We start from the raw sequence: 26,705 nt of genomic DNA, 5'->3' as shown, positions 1-26,705 counted from the left end.
TCGGGGTCTTTTGGGTATTTTGGGTATTTTGGGTCTGCGGCACCATTTGGGTCTTTCAGATCCTCTGGGCCTTTAAGGGTATTTTGGGTCTTTGGGGTCTTTGAGGTATTCAGGGTCTTTTGGGTCTTCGGGGTGATTTCGGTCTTTGGGGTCTTTTGGGTCTTTGGGGCCATTTTGGGACTTTAGGATCTTTTTGAGCCTCAGGGCCTTCAAGGGTATTTTTGGTCTTTGGGTTGTTTTGGGTCTTTGTGGTCTTTGGGGTGTTTTGGGTCTTCGGGGTGTTTTGGGTCTTCGGGGTGTTTTGGGTTTTCGGGGTGTTTTGGGTCTTCGGGGTGTTTTGGGTCTTTGGGGTGTTTTGGGTCTTCGGGGTGTTTTGGGTGTTTGGGGTCTTTTGGGTCTTCGGGGTGTTTTGGGTCTTTGGGGTCTTTTGGGTCTTCAGAGTCTTTTGGGTATTTGGGGCCATTTGGGTCTTTAGGGTCTTTTTGAGTCTCAGGGCCTTCAAGGGTATTTTGGGTCTTTGGGGTGTTTTGGGTCTTCAGGGTCTTGGTGGAATTAAAGGGTCGTCAAAGGTCTGAGGTGTCTCAGCAGTCAAAACGTAATTAAGATGGTTAATTAAGAGGGTAATAATTTTATTTGAAGAAGAAGACGTTTTGGCCGCATATATACGTAACGACATAACCACATACGTTTGCTCTATAATAATAATATTCTCAGTTTCACATACACCAAACAAGGAGTGTGGCCACAGTTTATTGCATGTAGTGTCTCCTTCACGTGCAAACCTTGCATTTTGAAATGATGCAACATGGATCTGATGACCTATATGTTTTTTTTCTGTACGAATTCATATATTTTGTTATATTTCCCTGTATTTCCATCTCTTAGATTGATTCATTCAATTATTTTCACCGAATACAAGTTAAAATAAAATATTTTAATGATCACAAAACTATTATTGAATATAATTCTGATTTAGTTAGCCTCTGACTTCAACATGCTCAACCAATACCAAACGTTGCCGTATCTGTGGTATAAACCTACAATTCTGGACGGGAATAGTTGAATATCTCGTAATCTCGCTGATAAAATTTATATAGTGCCTTGCGTTGCTCATGGCTTAGTTGTTGCACAAAGTGCTTTGTCAAAGCCACATCAGTCCTTGGATCATTTGTCGCCTTATGGCGTGAGTATGAAAGAGGCACTCCAACACTCTCCAAGAACCATGGTGCTTCAACAGAAATATGTTCAATTTTCCCAATGAAGTCATAGTTAATATCACAGGGATAACAGATATTTTCAATGGGAAACCAGTGCCCATCATTGAAATTATTATGTTGGATGACAAATTGGGCAAATTCAGAAAAAGTTACATTATCACCAGTGGCAAGTAGAGATTTATCGGCATTGGGCCGAAACTCTCTTAGGATCATACGACCTACATAATTATGGTAATAAGGATTGGGTCGCTCCATCTTACTGCGGTAACAAGAGACCAGGCGGGTGAAGGGCTCACGTACGAACAAGAACTTGGTATAGTTCTGGAGCCGCACACGTATTTCATCTTCACTGTAAGAGGAAAGCGAGCGCAGAGCTTGACTGGAATGTACATACTTCCCTGTTAGTGACTCAGGTGGGACTTTCACATGACCACCAAGTGTAAGCAATAATCGACGCCAGTTGGTGCAACCCACCTTGGGCACCTCACAGTACAGCAGCTGAAAGTCGTCTTCGACAATTATTCTTTGCAGCTTATTTCGGTTGATGTTCTCACTGGTTTCAGCAAATGGAGACATGGAAAATATTAAATTGAAGAATGCATTATAATGCAATTGAAGAATGCTCTCCACACTGGGCAACAAAAAAAACTTTTCGTCTGCTACTCAGGGAAATGCAGGTGTTCTTGGCTAAATCTGGGCCGCTGATTTCAAATCTGCAGTCAGAATTTAGCCAGCACGTCAGGTTTTCAAAATATGTATATATATATATATATTAATGATACTCGGCATGCTATATTAGATACTTTATTATTGCAGATCCCCATATTGTACATCTAATATCAGTGATTGGCTTCCGGTCTTGCCGTCGAGGTTTCGTGTATTCGCAGCTCTCCACGCTCTCCATCGAAATCGAAGTTAAGTAATTGTTCCCATTTGTATTTTCGTTATAACTGTATTTATTTTATGGTGTGTGTACGTATATTGTGTCCCGAGGAAGATTTTCGGTGCAAACCTTTCATACCTGTATTGAAAATCGTTTTAATTCGTGTCGTGTCTTGAGGCCTTGTACAGTGTACAACCTTGAGGCTTTGTTTTTCTCTCAGCGGTCCGTCGTTTGTGCTCCAATAACTTTCGTTCTCTGTTTTCCCAGTCTTTTCACCCCATAGCCTACTTCCTTGTGTAAATCTCAACTAAAAAAACAAAAAAAAAAAACATTTCCTTCTCTGTTCTTATTCTTTGTTCTCATTCGTTTATTCGTTCTTATTCGTTCGTTCGTTCTTCGACCACGTGTTTCTCCCCCATTTCCCCAGATAGTTTTCACTGTTATTAACCTTACAATGTTTACACTTTCCCCTCAAGTTCTGTATTCCGTCGTATATTATAACACCTTTTTCTTCTTCTTCTTTTGAAAGGCTGCTTTCGACTTGCTCACCAAATCTATTCATCCCAAAAAAAAATTCCATCTCTTATAGTGCCTTTTTTCTACATTCCCTAAACTCTCCTGCACTCCATCCTCCATCCAGCGTCCTTAAACGTATTTTTGACTCGAAGGTCACAAGAAACTCATTTTGCAATAAATGTTCGTTTTCCCATTAATCGTACACTTTCTAAAATCCAATCTCACCCCTCCCCTCCAAATCTTCCCCATAACCCCTCCCCTCCAAATCTTCCCCATCACCCCTCCCCTCCAAATCTTCCCCATCACCCATCCCTTTCAAATCTTCCCCCTTTCCCCTCCCCTCCTAATCCTCCCCATCACCCATCCCTTTCAAATCTCCCCCTTGCCCCCTCCCTCCTAAACTACCCCCTCACCCCTCCCCTCCAAGACTCCCCCTCGCCCCTCCCCTCCTAGACTCCTCCCTCACCCCTCCCCTCCAAATCTCCCCCATATCCCATCCCTTTCAAATCCCTCCCCTTGTCCCTTCCCTCCCAAAGTCCCCCCTCGCCCCTCCCCTTCAAATCTCCCCACCCTCATTTCTTCTCAATTTCCCCCCTCTCACTCCCCCTCCTCAAAGCGTCCTCCCCGCTTCTTCCCCCTTCCAACTCTCACCTCCATCTCCCCCAACCTTCTGCCTCGCTCTTCCCCCTCCTCAAATAACACCTCATTGTCCCTCACCCAATCACCATCAAACCTTTTGTCCGCCCCATCCTTCCCTTTCTCCGAGCTATTCTGAAATCTCTGACGCACCTTCAACAGCTCTCCCGACCTCTTCCACCTCTTCCACATCTTACCCTACCCCTCCTCCCCCCTGTTCTGTATCCGATGCTCCCCCTTCCTCTTCATTAACGGTATGGACCTCAAACATCCGGGGCCTTCGTTCAAACTTAACTGATCTCTCCATACAGGTTGCTTCTGTCAAACCAGACGTGATCTGCTTAACAGAAACTTTCCACCTTCATGATGTCTCTGATTCCTTAGTATCTCTCCCGGGTTACTCCCTCCTCCGGTATGATAGACCTGAGCCTCATCCTGGAGGTGGGGTTGCTATCTTTATCAAAAACTCTCTTCCTCACTCGCAATGCACTGCACTCTCTCCACCTAAACCCCAGGAATACCTCTGGCTATGGCTTCCCCTTCGCTCCCACCTCTTGTTCATATGTGTGTTGTACCGTCCACCAAACAGTGATGACTCCATCTACATCTCGCTGTCTGATAATATGGACCAACTTCTATCTACTAATCCCAACTCTCTCTTCCTCATATGTGGTGATTTCAATTGTCACCATGCCAGTTGGCTGGGTGTGGGTACCTCTCTCACCAGCCATGGCTCCTCAGCAAAGGACTTCTGCGACTCACTGGGACTGACACAATCTGTCAATTTCCCGACCCGGATCTCAGTCAATGGAGCATCTTCTCTTCTGGACCTGGTTATGACTAACTTCCCTGAAAATGTCTGCTGCTCTTCTTCTGCTCCAATAGGATCATCTGATCATGTCCTTGTTAAAGTGACATCTCTCTGACCATTCTCAGGGAGCCTGCTCAGCGTCGACGAGTCTGGCATTTCACTCAGGCCAACTGGCACGGTCTTCAAGCAGCCATCAGTCATCTGGACTGGTCTCCCATCTCGACCACCTCTGACATCAACTCATCCTGGGAATTCTTCCAAAGTAAATTGCTCTCTCTCATGCACAGATTTATCCCATCTCGTCTTCAGTTGTCATACCCTTCCTCCCATCCATGGTACACGGAATCTTGTGGTGAGGCTGTTGCCCAGAAACAACTTGCCTTCGTCTCCTGGAAAGCAAATCCAACGGAAGGAAATCTCATTTCCTTTCACAAAGCCCGAAACAAGTGTGTGTCCACCCTCAGGAGAGCCAGGAAACAATATCTCTCCGTTCTCAAGACCGAACTCTCTTATCTGTCTCCCTCTTCCAAATCCTGGTGGCGTCTGGTCAAATCTGTTTCTGGTGTTTGTTCCCCCTCCATCCCCTCCCTTACCTCAAATGGCTACACAGCTGACTCCGCACGTGAAAAAGCTGAATGCCTCAACTCTGTGTTTGCCTCTAAATCTTGTGTCCCAAACCCATCCCTCTCTGTACCCTCCATACCCAGTCGTACCCAGCTGCTCCTGAACTCCGTGTCCTTTCCTCCTGACAAGGTGGAAAAGTTTCTGTCAACCCTCGACTCTGATTCTGCAACTGGACCTGACGGCATCAGCCCACGGGTCCTAAAATCCTGTTCTTCTGCTCTTTCACTCCCTCTCTCTGTTCTCTTCACCCTCTCTTTTGCTCAAGGTCAACTGCCATCTGCTTGGAAATCAGCCAACATCACCGCTTTGCACAAAAAAGGTGCAAAAACAGATCCTAGCAACTACAGACCAATCAGCCTTCTCCCAATTATCAGCAAAGTCATGGAATCCATCATTGCTTCAGATATGAAATCTTTCCTCTTCTCCAATGGCTTGATCTCTGATCATCAATTTGGTTTCAGACCAGGTCGCTCTACTCTGGGCATGCTGCTTCTGCTGTCTCAACAATGGATGGAGGTCCTCAATGCCAAACAGGAAATTAGAGCTGTCTCCCTCAACATATCACGTGCCTTCGATACGGTCTGGCACCCCGCTCTGCTCACCAAACTCTCCTCCTTTGGTATCCATGGAAATCTCCACGCATAGCTGGTGGACTTCCTCTCTAGTCGTAGTCAACGTGTGGCCCTGAATGGGTTTCTCTCATCTCCTCTTTCTGTTCAGGCTGGAGTTCCCCAAGGCAGTGTTCTGGGCCCTGTGCTTTTTCTGGTCTTCATCAATGATCTCTCTGACTCTCTTGAAAATCCTCTCTATCTCTTTGCTGATGACTCCACTCTCTGCCGCTCCATTCCTCATCCCTCAGATCGGCAGTCTGCAGCCTCCTCACTCTCTGCAGACCTGGACAAAATCACAGACTGGGCAAACAAGTGGAACATGTCTTTCAAGCCTGACAAATCTCACACTCTTGCGATGTCTTTCCGAAAAAGACCGACTGGACAACCCTCCCATCTACTTTCTGAATAGTCCTCTCCAAGAAGTTCTGTCACTCAAGCTTTTGGGTCTCACTATCTGCCATGATCTTTCCTGGGAAAACCACATTTCCAAGCTGGCCTCCAAAGCCAGTCGCCGACTGGGCATCCTCCGTCGTGCGAAGTCCTTCCTTGGCACACCTGAGCTCCTCACCACATACAAGGCTTTCATCAGCAGCTCAATGGAGTACTGCTCTCCCCTCTGGGCTGGTGCTCCTGCCTCACACCTAGCTCGTCTTCACGCTGTTGAAACCAAAGCGTTCAGAATCATTGGAATCTCCCGCGATGACGCTATCTCCGAGGGCCTTTCACTTAATCACCGCAGGCAGGTTAGTGGTCTTTCCGTCTTCTATTGGAATCTCCCGCGATGAAGCTAGCTCCAAGGGCCTTTCACTCACTCACCGCAGGCAGGTTGGTGATATTTCCGTCTTCTACCGACTCCTCTCTGGCCTTGCCCCCCCCCCCCCCCCCCCCGAGCTCTCTCTCGGCTCTGTTCCCCAAGTATTCCTACAGGTCGCACAAGATCTGCCTGCAACCCTCTTATGGCTAAACTGCCAAAATCAAGACTTTCTGCTCACCTTCACTCCTTCATTCCTCTTTTCTCCCGCCTCTGGAACAAACTCCCTCACTCTCTTCAATCCCACTCCACCCTCCAGGTCTTTAAAACAGCTGTTCACCACCATCTCTTATCCTCCCCCATCCAAAACCTTGATCTTTTCTACCCCCGCTAATTTCGGTCCCCTTGTGTTTTATACCTCTCCCCCCCCCCCCCCCTTCCGACGCCTCTTGCCCCCAAGCCCTCTCCCTCCCACACTTCTCCCTGCTCTCAAATGTTGTGTGTTTGTGTGTTTGTGTGCTTCCCCTTCTCTCCCCATCTTGTCATCCGCTTCCTCTTTTATATATTTTGTTTGTCTGGTTGATTTGTTTGTGAAATAAATGTTAGCTCTTTCACGAGCCTCGATTCAGTATACAACTTAAAAAAGGCTCCTCTCTGGCCTTGCTCCCCCAGCTCTCTCTGGGCTGTCCCCCAAATATTCCTGCAGGTCGCACAAGATCTGCCTGCAACCCTCTTGTGGTTAAACTGCCAAAATCAAGACTCTCTGCTCACCTTCACTCCTTCATTCCTCTTTTCTCCCACCTCTGGAACAAACTCCCTCACTCTCTTCAATCCCACTCCTCCCTCCAGGTCTTTAAAACGGCTGTTCACCACCACCTCTTATCTTCCCCAATCCAAAACCTTGATCTTTTCTACCCCCGCTAATTTCACCCCAAACCACTTTTTTGAGGTGACTTTTGACTTCTTTCCTGGAAGTCCTTGGTGTCCTTGCGTTTTATACCTATCCTGCCTCCCCCCAGGCCCTCCCCCTCCAAAAACATCTCCCGATGTCCCTGCTCTCGGGTGTTGTGTTTGTGTGCTTCCTCCCCTTCTCTCCCCATCTTGTCGACCGCTCCCCTTTTTATATACTTTGTTTGCTTGTTTGTTTGATTTGTTTGTTTGATAAATGTTAGCTCTTTCACGAGCCTCGACTCTGTATACAAAAAAAGAAAAAGAAAAAAAAAGTGATTAGTAATTACTTTCACGTCATAAATAATATTATAACAAGGATTAATCTCCGTGTATAATGTCTAGTATACAAACCAAGAACATAAACAAGTTGCAGAAAAAGAAGTTAATAAAACATTAGAACATGGTAATCTTCGCAAGGGTGTAAACTTAATTGTTAAATCTGCTCCATTGTGAGTGTTTCAGGAACAACACTTCAGGTTTACACTCTAACTTGCAATCTAGTCAGCGTCGGCCCTGTTCAGACGTGTTCAGAAGTGTGTGAGACACTTGCTCTTGCGCTTGTGTGTGGAATTGGTCTCACGTTGTAAGAACCAGCAGTAATCACCCATCATGTTTGGGTTGAACTGGCCTTTATGATACCTCGTTTCCATGACCGAAATGTCTTGGTGGAACCTTTTGCCATGCTCATCGCTTACCTCACCCAGATTAGGTGAGAAAAAATGAAGATGAGAATACAAGAAGAAGTGCATTTTAAGAGATATCCTACAGCCCATTCGCTGATATGCCTTTTGCATGTGATCCACTAATTCAGAATACTGTTACATTTGTGGGAATGTCAATCATTTAGGAGTCGTGTTGTTTAGGGTGTATTGCATAGAAGTGCCAGTTCAGCTGTGGATCCCCAAATAGGACCTTTTCCTATTTCTTTTTCCTTTTTCTTAAAGTTTACCCCATATCGACTCCCTTTGCGCCATATGATTTTGACTGTTGGTGGTGTTGCACAAAAACAGCTTTAGGAAGGATTCAACCCTTTTGCTTTCAAGCAAGAGAAAGTGCGGGAAAAGAATAGAGAGAAGAAGAAGAGTGGCTCTTGGTGGGGTGGTGAAAAAGCGATCCTTGCTCGTGGTGTGAACGGCTTCAGAGAGCTTGTTGGTGTGAGAGACTCGACCTCTACGATCTTTCTGAGCTGAGGGATTTGCTGTGTTGTATGAAGGAGGTTGACAAAAGGAAAGGGATCAAAGGAGAAATGAGTCGCAGGGCGTGCTGACTGGTCCATTCACGTTTGTTCCCGCCAAGTCCCGCTCTGACGAACGTTGATGAACCTGCTCTTCAAACAGGCCTCAACCCCATTCCATCCCCATCCTCATATCCCGTTTTATTTAAATTCCCTGCAAATATTATTTTACTAGTACCCGACTGCAAAGCCGCAATTTTACCCATCACTATGGCATCAGTAGGTTAGGTAGTTGGTAGGTGTAGTAGGTACCGTACCTAGTTCAAAATGACACCATTTGCATTCTGGATGAGATTAAAATTTCCTTCTTGATTAATTGGGTGAATTCCGTCTCAACTTCGGATATTTCCGGCCGTGAAAAACTAACCCCTACGGCCGCGAGATTTCTAAAAAATAATTCTTCGTCAATTTTAGAATGTTTGACGCCGTTTTCAGCGTCCGAAATGTGGTAAAAAGCTTTTTTGAAATGTTTTTTAAAATGCTCGAATCTCATTGGTTCCAGTGTTTGGGGACGATTTTCGTTGAAGATAACCAGGGCCCGTGCGGGCCCGGGGAACGAGGTTGGTCTTAAAGTATTTTAATTACAAATTAGAGGTGCATTAGATTGTGAATCAAAAACAGACGGGTGAAACAAACTCATATTGAACTTTTTCGCAATTGTTATGCATACTTCCGCATCCGCAAGATGGCGGCCTCCATAGGGCGTTTTGGTGCGTCAAAGCTTCGAAATTCTCAAGGGATCCAGCAAAATCTGGCTTTTCAACATAATACGTACACGTTCATTCACAACACCGGCTTCGCCGGCTATTACTTTGCTTCCCTTCCCTTCCCTGGGTTAGATAGAATGTTGTGTGTGGATGTTGTGTCGGCCTTTCGTTTCGGTTGTATGTGGCCTGTGTTGATCGTTTCAATCTGTCATTATTGTCCCCCGTCGCTCAGCGGAGCGAAAGGGGGACTATGGCTTTCCCCTCCGTCCATGTGTCCGTCCGTCCTTGAGTGCGTGTGTGCGTAAGCGAAGGACCACATTCGAATTTGGTGTGTGGGTACAACCCACGTCAAAATCAAAGATGGCCGCCGCCATGTATGTCTGATGCCATGTATGTCTGAACCTTGTAACCTAAATATCTTGAAAAATAAGCGAAGTACCAACTTCTAATCCGGTGTGTGGGTGAATCTAGGCATAAGGACGAACGCTATTGAAAATTGGGTCGCCACGTCAAAATCCAAGATGGCCACCACGATGTATGTCCGACACTTGTGAGATGAATATCTTGAAAAATAAGCGAAGTACCAACTTCTAATTTGGTGTGTGGGTGTATCTCGGCATAAGGATGAACGCCGTTGAAAATTGGGTCGCCACGTCAAAATCCAAGATGGCCGCCACCATATATATGTCTGAAACTTGTGAGCGAAATATCTCGAAAAATAAGCGAAGTACCAACATCTAATCTGGTGTGTGGGTGTATCTAGGCACAAGGAAGAACGCTGTTTAAAATCGGGTCGCCACGTCAAAAGCCAAGATGGCCGCCGCCATGTATGTCTGAAACTTGTGAGATGAATATCTTGAAAAATAAGCAAAGTACCAACTTCTAATTTGGTGTGTGGGTGTATCTCGGCAAAAGGACGAAAGCCATTGAAAATTGGGTCGCCACGTCAAAATCCAAGATGGCCGCCACCATATATATGTCTGAACCTTGTGAGCGAAATATCTTGAAAAATAAGCGAAGTACCAACTTCTAATCTGGTGTGTGGGTGTATCTAGGCACAAGCAAGAACGCTCTTTAAAATTGGGTCGCCACGTCAAAATCCAAGATGGCCGCCGCCATGTATGTCTGATGCCATGTATGTCTGAACCTTGTAACCTGCATATCTTGAAAAATAAGCGAAGTACCAACTTCTAATCTGGTGTTTGGGTGTATCTCGGCATAAGGACGAACGCTATTGAAAATTGGGTCGCCACGTCAAAATCCAAGATGGCCACCACGATGTATGTCCGACACTTGAGATGAATATTTTGAAAAATAAGCGAAGTACCAACTTCTAATCTGGTGTTTGGGTGTATCTCGGTATAAGGACGAACGCTATTGAAAATTGGGTCGCCACGTCAAAATCCAAGATGGCCGCCACCATATATATGTCTGAAACTTGTGAGCGAAATATCTCGAAAAATAAGCGAAGTATCAACGTCTAATCTGGTGTGTGGGTGTATCTCGGCACAAGGAAGAATGCTTTTTAAAATCGGGTCGCCACGTCAAAAGCCAAGATGGCCGCCGCCATGTATGTCTGAAACTTGTGAGATGAATATCTTGAAAAATAAGCAAAGTACCAACTTCTATTTGGTGTGTGGGTGTATCTCGGCATAAGGAAGAAAGCTATTGAAAATTGGGTCGCACCGTCAAAATCAAAGATGGCCACCACCATATATATGTCTGAACCTTGAGCGAAATATCTTGAAAAATAAGCGAAGTACCAACTTCTAATCTGGTGTGTGGGTGTATCTAGGCACAAGCAAGAACGCTGTTTAAAATTGGGTCGCCACGTCAAAATCCAAGATGGCCGCCGCCATGTATGTCTGATGCCATGTATGTCTGAACCTTGTAACCTGCATATCTTGAAAAATAAGCGAAGTACCAACTTCTAATCTGGTGTGTCGGTGTATCTAGGCATAAGGACGGAGGTTATTGAAAATTGGGTCGCCACGTCAAAATCCAAGATGGCCACCACGATGTATGTCCGACACTTGTGAGATGAATATCTTGAAAAATAAGCGAAGTACCAACTTCTAATTTGGTGCGTGGGTGTATCTCGCCATACGGAAGAAAGCTGTTGAAAATTGGGTCGCCACGTCAAAATCCAAGATGGCCACCACCATATATATGTCTGACCCTTGTGAGCGAAATATCTTGAAAAATAAGCGAAGTACCAACTTCTAATGTGGTGTGTGGGTGTATCTAGACATAAGGAAGAACGCTATTGAAAATTGGGTCGCCACGTCAAAATCCAAGATGGCCGCCGCCATGTATGTCTGAATCTTGTGAGAAGAATATCTTGAAAGATAAGCGAAGTACCTACTTCTAATTTGGTGTGTGAGTGTATCTCGGCACAAGGAAGAACGCTATTGAAAATTGGGTGGATTGAAAATTGAAATCAAAAGATTGAAAATCCAAGATGGCCGCCTCCATGTATGTCTGAACCTTGTGAGCGAAATATCATATCATAGCATGTTTTCTGTGTCTTCCACTTTGTCAACTCACATCACTTCACCGACGGGGGACCTAGGCGTAACGCTTGTTAATTAATTAAGTCCATCGTCGTACCTATATGATTTGCTTATTGCATCGTTTTGCATTCTGTGAAGTAAATTTATTGTTCTTCATTTTGTTTGATTGACATTTTTCGGATTGGCTTGCAAGCTCCCATGAGCTGCCTGTGTGGCAGGTTAAACTCTTTGCACTAAGCCAAACGTTCAAGCTTCCAAAAACCGCTCGGCCAGCTTGCGGGCCCCGGCCCGGCGGGTTGGGGATAGTACTTAGAGTCGCTGACATTAGTCACCCTATAACACACTTAGTCGGTCGGGAGTGACGTTTGGGACTCAGGTCCTCATCCCCGACGCCTGTAACAATACTTTTCAGCTCTATGGTTACCAAGAAAGTTCTGCACAACCAACAAAAAGCTTCCCATGCTGCAAACTCAAGTGGGTTCAGTTTATTTTTGAACTCGGGATCACACATCAGTTCTCGGATCTGGGGCCCAACGAAAATGCTTGCTTTGAGTTTAGCATCAGTTTTCTCTGCGCCAAACTTCTCTCTGAGATATTGGAAGCCATTACCGTCGTGATCCAATGCCTTTACAAAGTTTTTCATCAGGCCACGTTTGAGGTGAAGTGGTAGAAGTTAGACTTTTTGGGGGTCTACCAATGGCTTATGATGCACATTGTACCTGCTAAATATGTGCTCATGCCTTTCAGGCCAGTCTTTTACAACATAATGATTGCTGTCATCGCAGCTGTTCCATCGGCACAAGAAGCACATGTATTTTGTGTACCCCCGCTGCAGTCCGAGGAGAAGAGAAATCACTTTTAGATCACTGCAAATGTTCCACTTATGATCAGAGTGTTTAATCACTTTTAGAAGGATTTCCATGGACTCGTATGTCTCCTTCATGCCGACAGCATGAGCTACAGGAACAGAGGAGGTTTTTGTTACCACTGTGCACAAAAAAGCTTTGAGGCTAACTTTGCTGGAGTCTATGACGAGTCTCCATTCATCGGGCACGTGTTTGTTTCTTAGCTCATGCATTAGGCCATTAACATCAGCAAAGAAACAAACATCATTTTCTATCTTAATTGCTGTATTGCTGTAGTCTGGAGCCCAACACTTCAGTCTTCTCCTTTGACAATGACAGGTCTCTCACCAGATCGTTTAATGCTGCTTGATTAAGCAAATGTGGCTTCTTTTCTTCAGATTCAGGTTCATTCAGTTCATCCATATCACCCATAGCATCGTCAGAGTTGCCATCGCTTTCATCTGCAGCAGCTTCTGGTGGAACTGGCACAGGAGAATCCAAGTAATGGGGGACCGGATTCAGAGCAGACTGACAATCTGGATATACAATTTTTTACTTGTTTTTCGTTGAGAAACCAGCAATATTTGTCATACAAAAGTAGCAGTCAGTGTGATAATTCATTGGCTCACACCATATCATTGGCACAGCAAAAGGCATTCCCTTCCTTTTGCCACTCAACCACTGCGTAAGCCCGAGTTACACATGGTGCAGCAAACATGAGGTGCCCAGCTCTTGTCTTAGTCTCCAACTTTACATTCAAAATAATATTTGTAAGCAGCTTTCACCCTCTTGGTAAGGTTCTTGCACTGGCTACGTGGAGTGTATTTCCCACAGATATATAACAAAAGTTATCAGGGTGATTCACATAGCCTCACATATTCATGATTCCTGTAGTAACATAATATGCCTAACCTGAAAATATACAGTAAAAATATATTAGGTTATAACCTGAAAATATATTGATACTATTAGCATGATATGAATTCCAAACTTGATACATTCTTGAACTAGATGGTATTCATAGAATACTTACCCCTGCGCAGTCAACTTGGTGCGAGCCAACTCTTCTGTTTTTGAACGTTTTTTTTTTCTTTTTTGATCCAATAGGGTGCCAGACCCATGAGCGATGACGTCATAAATTTATATTCTCTAATATAATTGTTGCGTAGATCATGCTCAATAAATTTCAAACTGATAAGACTAAGCATTGTCCCTGTCAAATTATGACGTCATAATTATGGCACCAATGACGTAATAGTTAACAACACTTATTCCCCTTAAGGAGTTCTTTACAATGAGCCACGTTGAAATTTTTTCGATAGAGCGGTTTTGGAGATAATGAGGTGCAACGTTTTTTTTTTTTACAAGATTGCGCCTGTATCACATGACCTATGACGTCATGATTATCATTAATATATTTTACAGGAGGAGGTGCTCCTCTGGTGAAAATTTCGTGTCAATGGGACCAAGAATTGCAGAGAAAAAAAATTCATACTGATCGAATCAAGCGTTGTACTTGTCGAATAATGATGTCATAATTAAGGTATGGATGACAATCATTAACGTATCTTATTCCCCAATGGGAGTACTTAACAATGAGCCATGATTCAATTTTTTCCATGGAGCGGTTTTGGACATATAGAGATGCAACTTTTTTCGATTTTTCCAAGATGGCGCATGTACCTCGTGACCTATGACGTCATAATTATCAATAAAAAAAATTTATACAGGAGGAGCCGCTCATATTCTTAAAAGTTCGCATCCATCGGACTAACAGTTGCAGAGGAATTTTCTTTTTCATACTGATCAGATCAAGCGTTGTACTTGTCGAATTATAACGTCATAATGAAGGCACCGATGACATCATCATCGACATATCTTATTCCCCATGGGAAGTACTTGACAATGAGCCATGTTTCAATTTTTTCCATTGAGTGGTTTGGGAGATATAGAGGTGTAACTTTTTTCCAAGATGGCATCTGTACCACATGACCTATGACGTCATAATTATGAATAAAAAAATTATACAGGCGAAGGCACTCCTGTGGTAAAGTTGCGTGTCAATCGGACCAACGGTTGCTGAGAAAATGAATTTTTAAAATTCAGACACGCACGCATGTGCGCCACACGTACGCACCCGAATGCCGAACCCTGCTTTTCGCTGCGCGAGCGCAGGGTAAATATATACATTGTTTTTAAACATTTTAGTATCAAGTTATTAACTCTTCAGCATGGAAGCGGCACACAAAATTGTAATGCCGTGTGGAAAATTTTACTTAAAAATTCATACCTTGGTCAGTTTTCATCCATTTAAAATAATTTAAAGTGCATTCCAAAGCTCTTTTTATGAGAACTAATATTCTACAACAGTTGTGGATAATTATTGTTGGACCAAGTTAGGACCAAGTTATGTTAGTTAGGACCAAGTTAGTTAGGACCAAGTTAGGACCAAGTTATTTATGTAGTTTTAGGACCAAGTTATTTCCATGTTGAAAGTGTGGCTAATTGGTTGTAATTGAAGCGTAATTGAAACAAAAAAATAATAATTTATGCTCACTCAAAATCACCCCCCAGAGTAAGCTACTGTAATTGGACCATATGTATAACTCCAAATCCTGACCTGCTAAGAAAATTCTGACCACATTCAGAATCGGCATACTCGATTTAGTCTAGAACATATGTTTCTACCCCAGTAGCAAAATCTTTGTTTTCCAGTGTTATGTCGTGTGGAGTCTTATTTGGAGCAGCAGTTTTTCAGAAGGTTTTTTCTGAGATAATAGCAAAATATTGTTTTACACTCGTATTTATTTATTTCCTTGTTGTTCTTATATTAACATTCACCGGGTTCGGTTGCGAGAGGACGCTGGCGTTGCATATTCGCCGCTTCTCCGACTGGATGGATGTACAGGGTCTGCTTCTACCTTTCTGACCTGACATCTCACACCTGTCCTGCCTTTTCACACCCGCACGTGCCGCGTGTTCTCCGGCTGGATAACGGAATCTGCTTTTGATGGTACGGAATACGGAATTCGAAAGGCCCGCTCCCGTTGATTGTGGCCGTGGCCTTGTTTGCCGGTGGCCTTGTGGCCTTGTTTGCCGCTGTGGTCTTGATTAGCGGCTGCAGTCGTTTGCCGCTGCGTTTGCCGCTGCGTTTGCCGCTGCGTTTGCCGCTTTGCCTCCTCGACCTTGGCCTCGTACTCGTCCCTTCGCTCCTGCCTGGCATGGCTCTGAAGTACTCCGCCGCAAGGCTTCTTCTGCTCAATACCCGCTCCACCCCATCATGCATCTCTGCCATCAAATCAAATGGACTCCTCCGACGACCCAGGTACATTCACCGTGGCTCCGGTCGCAAGTTTGTTTATTTGCAATCAGGTCACTCCATCCCCGTCCTCTGGTCGGCTCAGCGCACTCTCACTCTTCGTCCCAGCGCACCTGGTCACAGCAACCCACACGATCGCACCTCTTGCCTACGAACCCTGGCTAAATCACCTGAATTCATCCCTGCTGTTCAAAACAACATCAAGCTCACCCTGTTCAACACCCGATCCCTCAACAATAAATGCCTCATCCTGAACGAATACATCCTGGATAACAAACTGGACTTTCTCTGTCTCACCGAAACCTGGCAACAACCTCTGGACTACTACACACTCAACCTCACCACACCCAATGGATATTCCTACGTCAATAAACCACGCTCGGAGGGCCGAGGTGGTGGAATTGCCGTTATCCACCGTCAAGACATCAAGACCAACCTCATCTCCATCTCATCTGCTCCATCATTTGAACACCTGGCTTTAAAACTCTCTGGTCACACGCAGTCAGTCATGGCTGTCGTCTACCGCCCTCCCAAACCACACCCATCATTCCTGTCTGACTTCTCCTACTTTCTGACCCAGCTATGTTCCCTCTCCCCCTCAATCCTCCTCCTTGGTGATTTCAATATCCACATGGACTCCACTGACTCCACAATAACCACTGACTTCACTGATTTACTCACCTGCTTTAACCTCACTCAACATGTCGACTTTCCTACCCATATCCGTGGTCACATTTTGGACCTTGTCTGCTCCACTGGATTAAATTTGCACCATCTCTATGGCTCCGACCTCACCCTCTCTGACCACTTAGCCATCACTCTGACCATCAACATCCCCGCCCCAACACCAAGGCATTATCGCACAATCAACTTCCGTAAGCTAAACGCTCTTTCACCTACCTCATTCTCATCCACCCTCTCTGAAAAAATGTCCACTTCTCCCTTCATTGACCTCCACACCCCTTCCGACCTCACTGACTACTACAACCACACTCTCTCCTCCTGCCTTGACCAGCTTGCGCCTGTAAAAACCAAAACAGTTTCTTTCACCCATTCTGCTCCCTGGTTTACCCCTGAACTCCACCTGATGAAAACTCGTGCTCGCCAACTTGAAAGACTCCGCAATAAAACGGGTCTCACAGTTCACTCCCAAGCCTACAAGGACCACATACAACACTACAAAGATGCCCTCTCCCGCGCCCGCTCTGCCTACTACTCTCAAATTATCCACTCTGGCTCCGGAAACCCAAAAGCACTCTTCTCGACAATAAACAAACTCCTCCGCCCCCTGAACACCACCACCCAGTCATTCACAGTAGACAACTGCATCTCCTTCCTCTCTTTCTTCCAACGCAAAATTGACAACATCTACAACAGCTTGACCACCGCCGCACCCGCTCCCCCTCCAACCACCTGCCCCCCCTTGTCCTGCCATCCCCTGTCTCGGTTCTCCCCAATCTCTCCTACTGACCTCTCTGAACTCCTCATAGGAATGAAAACTGCCACCTGCACTCTTGACCCCATCCCCTCCAGCTTTGTCAAAGCCTCCCTCCCTGCTCTCTCTCCACTTATCATTGCAACAATAAACTCCTCCCTGTCTACAGGCATCGTCCCACCTTCCCTCAAAATTGCTGCTGTTACCCCCATTCTAAAAAAACCTGGTCTAAACCCTGACACCCTAAACAACTTCAGACCCATCTCCAACCTACCCTTTCTGTCAAAAGTTTTGGAACGCGCTGTAGCCACTCAACTCAAACATCATCTCTCTGCCAATAACTTGTATGAAACATTCCAATCCGGATTCCGCTCCAACCACAGTACTGAAACTGCTCTCCTCAAAATCACCAACGACCTTCTCCTCTCCTCTGACGCTGGCAACCTCAACATTCTCGTCCTCCTCGACCTCAGCGCTGCCTTTGACACCATCGATCACACTATCCTCCTCACCCGACTTGAATCCACCTTTAACGTCACCGGCACTGCCCTCTCTTGGATTAAATCATACCTCTCTGACAGATGCCAGTTCATCTCCATCAATAACTGCAAATCCCCCACTGCTCCCCTCCCCCAAGGTGTCCCCCAAGGTTCAGTTCTTGGCCCCCTCCTCTTCATCCTTTACCTGTCCCCGCTCGGTCACTTAATCCGCCGTCATGGTCTCCAATTCCACTGCTTCGCCGATGACATCCAGCTTTTCATCTCCACCAAGTCCGTCTCCACCGACACCCACTCTATCCTGACAAACTGCATCACTGAAATAAAATCCTGGCTTCAAATCAACTTCCTCAAGCTTAACTGTGATAAATCTGAAATAATCATCATTGGCCCAAAAACGCTCACAAAATCCACCCATAACTTTGCCCTCAACATCGACGGTATCCCAGTATCCACCTCCCCTCACATCCGGAATCTTGGCGTCATCTTTGACCAAACCCTTTCCTTCGACAAATACACTAAACAGATCACAAAGTCAGCCTTCTTTCACCTGAAAAACATTGCCCGTCTCCGCTCATCCCTCTCCTCCACGGCTGCAGAAACCCTCATCCACGCCTTCATCACCTCCCGTCTGGACTACTGCAATAGCCTCCTCTATGGTTCACCCTCAAAAATCACCAATAAACTCCAATACATTCAGAACTCCGCTGCCCGTCTACTCACTCATTCCCGGACCCGTGACCACATCACCCCCGTCCTTTACAAGCTTCACTGGCTCCCCATCCCCCAGAGAATCCAGTACAAAATCCTCCTCTTGACATACAAAGCCCTCCATAACCTGGCCCCATCCTACCTGGCTGACCTCCTCTCCAGACACACTCCCACCCGCAACCTCCGCTCTGCTGGTACCAACCTCCTGACCCCCTCCATCCGGACCAAATTCAGATCCTGGGGGGACAGGGCCTTCTCCATCGCTGCTCCCACCCTCTGGAACTCACTACCTCACACCATCAGAGACTCCTCCTCACTCACCACATTCAAAACATCACTAAAGACCCACCTGTTCAACGCTGCATTCAACATTCAACCCACAGCATTTAACCCCTGACTATCTCTTCTCCTTCTCCCTCCTTTTGCTTTAAATATTTCCCTATTGATTCTTGTCTTGTCTTTTTGATTCTTGTCTTATATATATGCCGTATATCGCTGCTGTTTGTTTTCTTGATTCTTGTCTTTTTGCAATTGTTGTTTTCATGTATTGTTATGCATTATGTTTTCCACTCTGTCAAAGCGCCTTTGGGCTTCTGGAAAAGCGCTATACAAAATAAATGAATTATTATTATTAATTATTATTATTATTATCTCAAGTCGTGTAACAATGAAGGAAACTGTGTTGTGTACATGTATATTCACCATAATTTGTATTTACCTTTTTTGACTGTTCTTCTGCCTGCAGACAGATTTAATAATGGCTTTCCGTCTTATTTGTTCCATTTGGATGTTGTTGGCTACTTCTCGCTGTGTGTCAACCTTCCACTTGCTTCCAAAAGGACCTGTAACACAATTTATGCTCATTTAGTACAATTACAAGCTGTACAGGAGTAGGTAGGACCAACTTAGGACCAATTCATTTATGTAGTTTTAGGACCAAGTTATTTCCTGTTGAAAGTGTGGCTAATTGGTTGTAATTGAAGCGTTATGGATCCGTCACTTCCATTTTATACTTGTAGGATTTTTAATTTCAGGTAATATTGTTGTTAAGATTTTTGTGTGAAATGGAGATGACTTTAGTAAAAAGTGAAAATAAGTGTTTGTGAAGGAAAAAGGAATACGCGGCAAACAAACCGGAAGAAAACGGCAAAGAGGAGGAGCTTGGGAGAGTCGTTATCGGCAATCGGCATTCGGCAGGGAGAGGAGAGGGAGATAGAGCCGTGAGTTGCATCGAGGCTGCGAGTGGACTTTTTTATGTTGGTGGCGAATGAGTTGAGGCTTCCCAGGAAAGGGATTGCCCGCGACATCGTCATGTATTGGGAGTGCAATTATTAAACCTGAGTCTCAGGTTTTATCACCAAGAGTGAGTCATTGTTGGAGGGAGCCAGCGCCTCCATTACAGGCCGATACGCCATTTTGTTCTCGAAGAGGCTGTCAGCTTGGTGCATCTTGTCTTGTCATTGGGATTGCCATATCGACCTCACCGTGTGGATTGCCGTTGGATTCCATATCGGCTCAATTCCCATATCGACCTCTCACCTCGTAACTCCTCATCCACAGTCGCGCCAATACCTGCTTGTTGTTTTGTCATTCTGCACGGCTTCAACCAGCGTTTGGATCCGTGCACAGACTTTGGGGAATGTTACATTCCACTCATGTTTGTTTGGCGTATCGTGAGTTTATTGCTTTGAGAGCATTGGGGAATGATGGTACCAATCAGTGCCGGATTAAGCCTCGGCTGGCCCTAAGGCACATTTTGAAATTTTAGAGAATGGCCTGAACAATTTAAATTAGATCTCGGGCTCATGGAAATGGAGCCCAGACAAAAGATGAACCGATTCATGAACAAAATATTTAATACAAAAAAAGACAAATATTTAATGTGAAAAGAAACTACTTTCAAACTAGTTTAGACTATACAATTTGCAATGTATGAATATATGCATGACAACACACACAGATTTGGCACTTTGCTTTACAGTTTACTAGACCTTAGATTGTAACCTTGCGCGCGTTTACAACTGCAAACTCTTCAATTACGGAACTGAAGTCCAGTTCTCGGAGCAAATCACTTTCAATGCACAAAAGGGCCATTTTTGTGGCCCGAATTTTTGGCTGGCCCTAAGGCACATGCCTTGTCTGCCTAATGGTTAATCCGGCAATGGGTACCATCATATGTATTGTTCATTTGATGCAAGTGATATTTTCATTGTACTTTCGTTAAGAGTGTTGTTATTGTGTATGTGAGAGTTATTAATACAATTACTTGTTTTGTTCTACAATTGCATTGGTGTGGTTTTACCATGGTTTATTAGAACACTCAAAATAACAAATCTTTTCCCGCTGCAGACTCTGAGGTGCACCGTAACCGGGGTTTGGTGGAGGTAATATGTAACAGAAGGAAGAAATATTTTTCCTATTGACATTGGTGGCATCATTCTTTTTCATCTTCCACATCATTTTCAAATCCACTGTTCATTTATAAATCAATTGAAAGCCATCACATTGTCCATTTGACATATATTAAATTGGAAATGAAAACATTGAAAACTGGAGTGTTCATAGAACACCTTACCCCTGTGGAGGAGCAATTTAAAACACTTTAGAAATTAATTCCGAATTCTAATTGAACAAACGTTGGGTTTAAAATCTAGCTGCTGGAAAAAGCCACGAACTAATATTATTTCACAAAGCGACTTGTTCTGCTTGAAAAAGGAATTGCCAATGCACCTGGCCTTAACTGTCTGCTTGAAACTGCTTGGTGCTGCCTGTTGAATAAACAGGAAACAGATGTTCTTGCTGCTTTGAGATGACTGTAAAAGCTATATCTGCTTAAATACTGTCGTGTCCCCGGGATTAACTTCCCTGGGTGACGGATGGCCAACCGAGCTTTAACTACAAGGCGTTTTCTCAAACTATGGCGGTGCCTTTTGCACGCGCGGGGGTGGAGGGTTACAAGGCTTACCTGCACGGGTTTCATTTGGGCATCCTCGAACCCATGCCAGATTTTAACAAGACAGACACGAAATGGAAAAGGTAACAAATAAAGGTTTAAAAACCACCGTTTAGAGGCCATTTTTCCCCGCAAAGCGGGGGTTGGCCTTTTCGGGGACCGTGGTTGTTGTTGTTTTTTGGTCCCCTTTTTGAAGCAATGTTTTACGGCCGGATGCCCTTCCTGCCGCCAACCCTGTTTGTTGCCTTTTTACGACACAGGGAATTACCAGTGAACTGGTACTCAATTAGCTGACCTCGGAAGGATGACAGGCTGAGTCAACCCCCCTGGCGTTAATTCAGCGATCGACCGGGATTCGAACCTAGGATCCTTGGATCCAAAGCTGGCACCCTAGGCGCAAGCCCAACACCAGGGACTTGTCCACCAGGTGGCTAGTCCACCAGGGACCCAACACCAGGGACCAGGGACACCAGGGACAGGGATGGCAACAAATAAAGGTTTAATGAAAATAAATGCAACATGATAAAAAGGTAACACTAAATCCCTAAATTGAGACGTCTCCGCACGGATCCAAATACAGACACAGGGATAAATAAATGAAAGTAAAAATAAATGTGGTGCGTAGCAGTTGTTTGGACTCGGCTCTGGTCTCCTCCAGCGGCCCTCGAACCCTGTCATCCGTCAAACGGGTCCCCGAGTCTTTGTGCGGGAAACGCACAATGGTGGGAACTCGCGCCGCAGCCAGCCACCCATGCGAGGCAGCCAGAGCTCTCTCCTCCGCTGTCCCATGCTCCACAAAGTGACGAGGTCTTTCAGGCGCACACGGCACGGAGCACAGTCGTAAGGAAGCCAGCACCACCGGGATCAGAGAGAAGGATGCGTCTGCCTTCCACTGCAGCCAGGAACAGAGAGAGAGAGAGCGCGAATGCGCCATGGTTACTTATGGTTACTCTTCGCACCCCTTGCGATGACTCGGCTGGTGGCATCAATGGTAGTGTTCGGCTCCGGTCGGCAAATATGTTATTTAGTGGAGGAGAAAAATGCATGGCTGGTGTTGCAAGTGTCATAACTCATAACTCATAAGGATCGGACTTCCGTTTTTGGTTCCCAAGGTGAGGTTGTGTGTCGTCTGAGCTCGTCCACAGCTATCAAAGTTAAGTTTTTTTTTCTCTAAGGTAAGTATTTTGTTTTGCTGTGTATGTGACGACTGTGTTTCTGGTTCCATCGTGTTTTGCATTTTGTGCAAAATTGTGTATTAGTCGGTCAGTTTAGTCGTACGTGTTTGGGGCCTGGTTAGCCTCGAGGCCTGACCCCTGGATGACGCCTGCATCTGTTCTACAGTGAACACTGTTCTTCAATTTAATTTGAAACCTATGTTGTACAACAAATAAAACAAAAACCTTGTGGGACATTTTGTAAGGCTCAAATGCATGCCCAATTCCTGCATCTAAGGGTTAAACCAACTAACTTTTCTAATAGTTATATGACCCATTACAAGTACCATATGAATCCACCATATTTATCATTAAGTACCCCCCCCCCCCCCCCACCCCCCCAAAAGGACTGTGCTGTCTAAGATGGTAGTAGCGATGCGGAATACATCATTCCACACTCAAGTCTACTAAAGGGCTCCCCTGCTGAGGCCTCGCATCTGAGGAAGAGAAGGTCTAGTGTCATGCAAAATAGGATGGCACCAGACACAATGCTGGCTTAAAAGCGTGGGATGCTGCTATCTTGAAATTGATTGGCACTGTTCTCCTAATCACTAAATTATGGTGTGCCTCATCAAATGCATGCCAGCATAAGGAACTGGGAAAATTACTTCCACCATGATGCAAGGTGAGGAATCTTTTCAAGAAATGTGCAAGCATGGTGTGCATTGACTCATTGGATTTCCACACTCCCTCACAATTTTTAGAAAGGTGTGTAAACCTGCAAATAGAACAATATGAACATACTGCTGTGATGGATAAGGGAATTTTGCCAGATGAAGGGCTGAACACGTGGCCTGCATTGTAGATTATTTTTGTTGTTCATACCTGCCCTGACTACGAGAGGGTACACCCATGGAAACTATTCGGGCTGGGGTCTTCAGGTAATTTTGAGAATTAATTAACCTGAGAACCGAAACGAACAGAAAAGGAATTATTCATGAAAGCAGAATTAAATTGATCAATTGTTTCAATGAAATTGTCAAATTTGTCACGAGGTGACAAAAGGGGAGAAGTTGTGGGTAAATTTAATCTAAACCATTGATCAAAGGTTATATCCAGCTCGGTTGTAGATAAAGCCGAGCTTAAAGGTCATTTGCAGCCAGTTTGAATAAAAGCCAAACTTGCTGCATTAAGTATGGGGGAGTCATAAATAACAACTAAAGGTGTTTCCCCTCAAAAAGGCAACCTTTTAAGATATATTGGGGAAGATCAACTATTGGAGAATAACATATCACGCGAAATGGATTTTAAATTCTACACTGTAATCAGATGGGGTGAGAACAAGTCTACTATGCTCTCATGCCAGGCGGAAGTTAGCTCACCTGGAACGAAGTTTAGCGGAGCTCATGCGATGGCGCGTCGTCCGTCAGTCCGTCCGTAAATACTTTATGATACGAAAATAAATCACTTTCGACTTCAAACTTTTAAAGATGAATCATTTCACATCGTAATATTGCAGTGAGATTAACTGTTTTCTCATCAATTGACCACAAAATTATAAAATGTATTTGAATGAAGCCAACCTGGCTTCATGAACATGAAAATCGTCACCAACAGAGATGCCAACACGAAGACAAAGAAATGAGAAATCCTGAAGTAAGGCATTGCAATCACTTGTCTGGGACAAACTTGTCGTTCCGTGTCACCCTGGATTGTCTCACCGTGTGTGGGGCGTGTCTCACCGTGTGTGGGGCGTGTCTCACCGTGTGTGGGGCGTGGCTCATAGTGTGTGGGGCGTGGCTCATAGTGTGTGGGGCGTGGCTCATAGTGTGTGGGGCGTGTCCTCGCGCACCTGATCTCACATCAAGTACGTAACTTTTTTTAAGTAATATCATTCATTAAGTTTCATTTTTTAAAGTTTATTAAGTTAGTTCATGAGCATGTAGTAATAAGTAATATCATTTTCATTAAGTAATATCATTAGCATGTGAATAAATAATTACAGTAAGGTTGTGAAGTTCTTGGAAGTTGTGCATTGTGGTTGATAACATTGCATTTGCGTATTTCAATGAAACAACAAAAACATCTGGTACAATGATTCCTGGGGTTTTATTTTGCGCCTAAACAAACTAAAACAGACCATTTCCTGCAACCCAATAATGTAGCTTCAGATACATTATGTTTTCCTGTATTATGGGATGAGGTATTATGGGTTTAGGTATTATGGGTTGAGGTATTATGGGATGAGGTATTATGGGATGACGTATTATGGGATGAGGTATAATGGGTTGAGGTATTATGGGATGAGGTATTATGGGATGAGGTATAATGGGTTGAGGTTTTATGGGTTGATGTATTATGGGATGAGGTATAATGGGTTGAGGTATTATGGGTTGAGGTATTATGGGTTGAGGTATTATGGGTTGAGGTATTATGGGTTGAGGTATTATGGGCTGAGGTATTATGGGTTGAGGTATTATGGGATGAGGTATTATGAAATATCGTTTGAATTATACTCGAGGGCCCGTTGGTCCATTGGACCAAATTTTCATTGGGCTTCATCGCCTTGTAGCATACATGCCTGCCGGACTCTGGGGGAGTGGGTGGGGTGGGTCTTTTGAGTCCTTGGGGACTTTTGGGTCGTCCTGGGTTATTTGGATCTTCGTGGTCTTTTGGGTCCTCTGGGTCTTAAGGATCTTGGGAGTCTTTAAGGGTCTTCAAAATGTCAAAGCGGTCTCAGCGGTTTAAAGACTTGGCATGTCCTGCTTGGTTTACCAAGTATGCTTTTGTTACATCAGCATAAGTTTGCTCCAATCGTTTCTCCCTAGAGGCAGAAATTATCATTTCTTTCACTGTTTGTTGAGCTTCTTGAAGTATTTCATTTTTCTGTGAGCTTATCACGGATCTGTTCCTGAGCTTGTTGTATGAGACATCAATATGTATGCTTGGCTTTTTCTTGGGTTTCACTGCCAACCTAGCTGCTTCGACTGCAACATCTTCACACTGGGAACAATGCTAATGTGCATGGTTTTTCACCACCATGAACAGTTTGTACGCATCCAGCGTGTGAATGCATTTTAGGTTCTCGGGGACTTTTAGGTCCTCTGGGTGTTTAGGGGTCTTTGGGGTCTTGAGGATCTTAGGGGTCTTCAAGGGTTTTCAAAGGACGAAGGGGTCTCAGCAGTCTAAAGAGTTAAAAGGTACATTTCAATAGTACGTCATACGCAATTAATACACGTATGTAATTAATAGACACAAACATTATGCCTCACACACCTGCGCACACATATGCACACACACATTTATATATATATATATATATATATATATATATATATATATATATATATATATATCTATATAATTGAAATCTTGCGTGTTTGTATGTAACATTCGATCGGTCCGGGGGCGTGGCTTACCCCTTTGAGAGAGTAGTAATATCCACCATTTTATTAACTCTCATAGCTTTGAGGCCTGTTTTGTAGGCCCATGGTGTCTTGCTCTCTCTCTCAGTTTTATTTCAAATCAAATTCGATATATCATTTCATTTTTCACAGTCGCTAACATAGTTTTAGACTCGGTTGAAAAAAAACGGGAAGAAAATCCGATGAAAGTTTCCGTTTATAGAACGAAATGAATTCTGAAAGGCTTGTATCTTCAAGGCCATTGAGTCTGTTTCACGCCTTTATCTTCAATGTAAGTCGCCATCTGATTTCATTTTTATCGATGGTTTTAGACTCGGTAAAAGAAATAATTGAGAACATTCACGCACACACGGGAAATTGCAGAGATATATTTTAAAAATCGCGCCACGTTGATATACGAAAATACACCGCCTAAAATAACAGGCATACAGTATATATCTTCGTCATTTCATTCAACATTATTACCCGGAAGTAAAATATGTTTCAGGAAATTACCGAGAGATATTTCTTCGATTTTTTTTATTATTTATATGCGCATACACTTTAAATAGGTTTATTTGAAATCTTAAATTTTCACAATGTAATTTATTTGTCATTTGATGATCGGCAAAACGATAGCACAAACACAATACTATTTGCAGGAAGAATGTCGTATCAACCCTCCGACGGCGCTACGGACGCGGACAACGAATCACACCTCACGTCTATGGACGCGAATAGCAACATCCGCACGAATCAGTCATCAATGATTTTCATTGACGCGCCTGGAGGCACAGGGAAGACGTTTCTTATTAACCTGATTCTCTCTAAAGTGAGAGCGAGTGGAGAAGTTGCCCCCTGCGGTGGCCTCATCTGGCATAGCTGCTACCCTCATGCCTGGTGGAAGAACAGCGCACTCAAGGTTCCAAATCC

General features: G+C 44.4%; 1 protein-coding gene across 2 annotated transcripts; it reads right to left on the bottom strand.

Moving 5' to 3' along the window:
* Positions 1 to 511: 511 nt before the first annotated feature.
* On the bottom strand, positions 512 to 24,111 carry LOC144891819 (carbohydrate sulfotransferase 9-like). Of its 2 annotated transcripts, none has more exons than XM_078776533.1 (3): positions 23,952 to 24,111; positions 18,980 to 19,103; positions 512 to 1,770 (listed from the first exon to the last, which is right to left on the bottom strand). In XM_078776533.1, exons 1-3 carry the CDS (start codon positions 24,031 to 24,033, stop codon positions 1,038 to 1,040), a joined length of 939 nt encoding a protein of 312 aa, XP_078632659.1. In that variant the 5' UTR covers positions 24,034 to 24,111; the 3' UTR covers positions 512 to 1,037. The 2 variants fall into 2 exon arrangements, 1 of the variants encoding a protein (XP_078632659.1); XR_013623208.1 differs by lacking the exon at positions 512 to 1,770 and adding an exon at positions 11,926 to 12,781 and having other exon boundaries at positions 23,952 to 24,096.
* Positions 24,112 to 26,705: the final 2,594 nt, after the last annotated feature.

The sequence above is a fragment of the Myxine glutinosa genome, chromosome 4 (genome assembly GCF_964187855.1).
Source record: "Myxine glutinosa chromosome 4, kmMyxGlut1.1, whole genome shotgun sequence".
Lineage (NCBI taxonomy): Eukaryota > Metazoa > Chordata > Myxini > Myxiniformes > Myxinidae > Myxine > Myxine glutinosa.
Note: the sequence above shows the minus strand (reverse complement) of the source record. Positions and strands in the feature narration are given on the sequence as shown.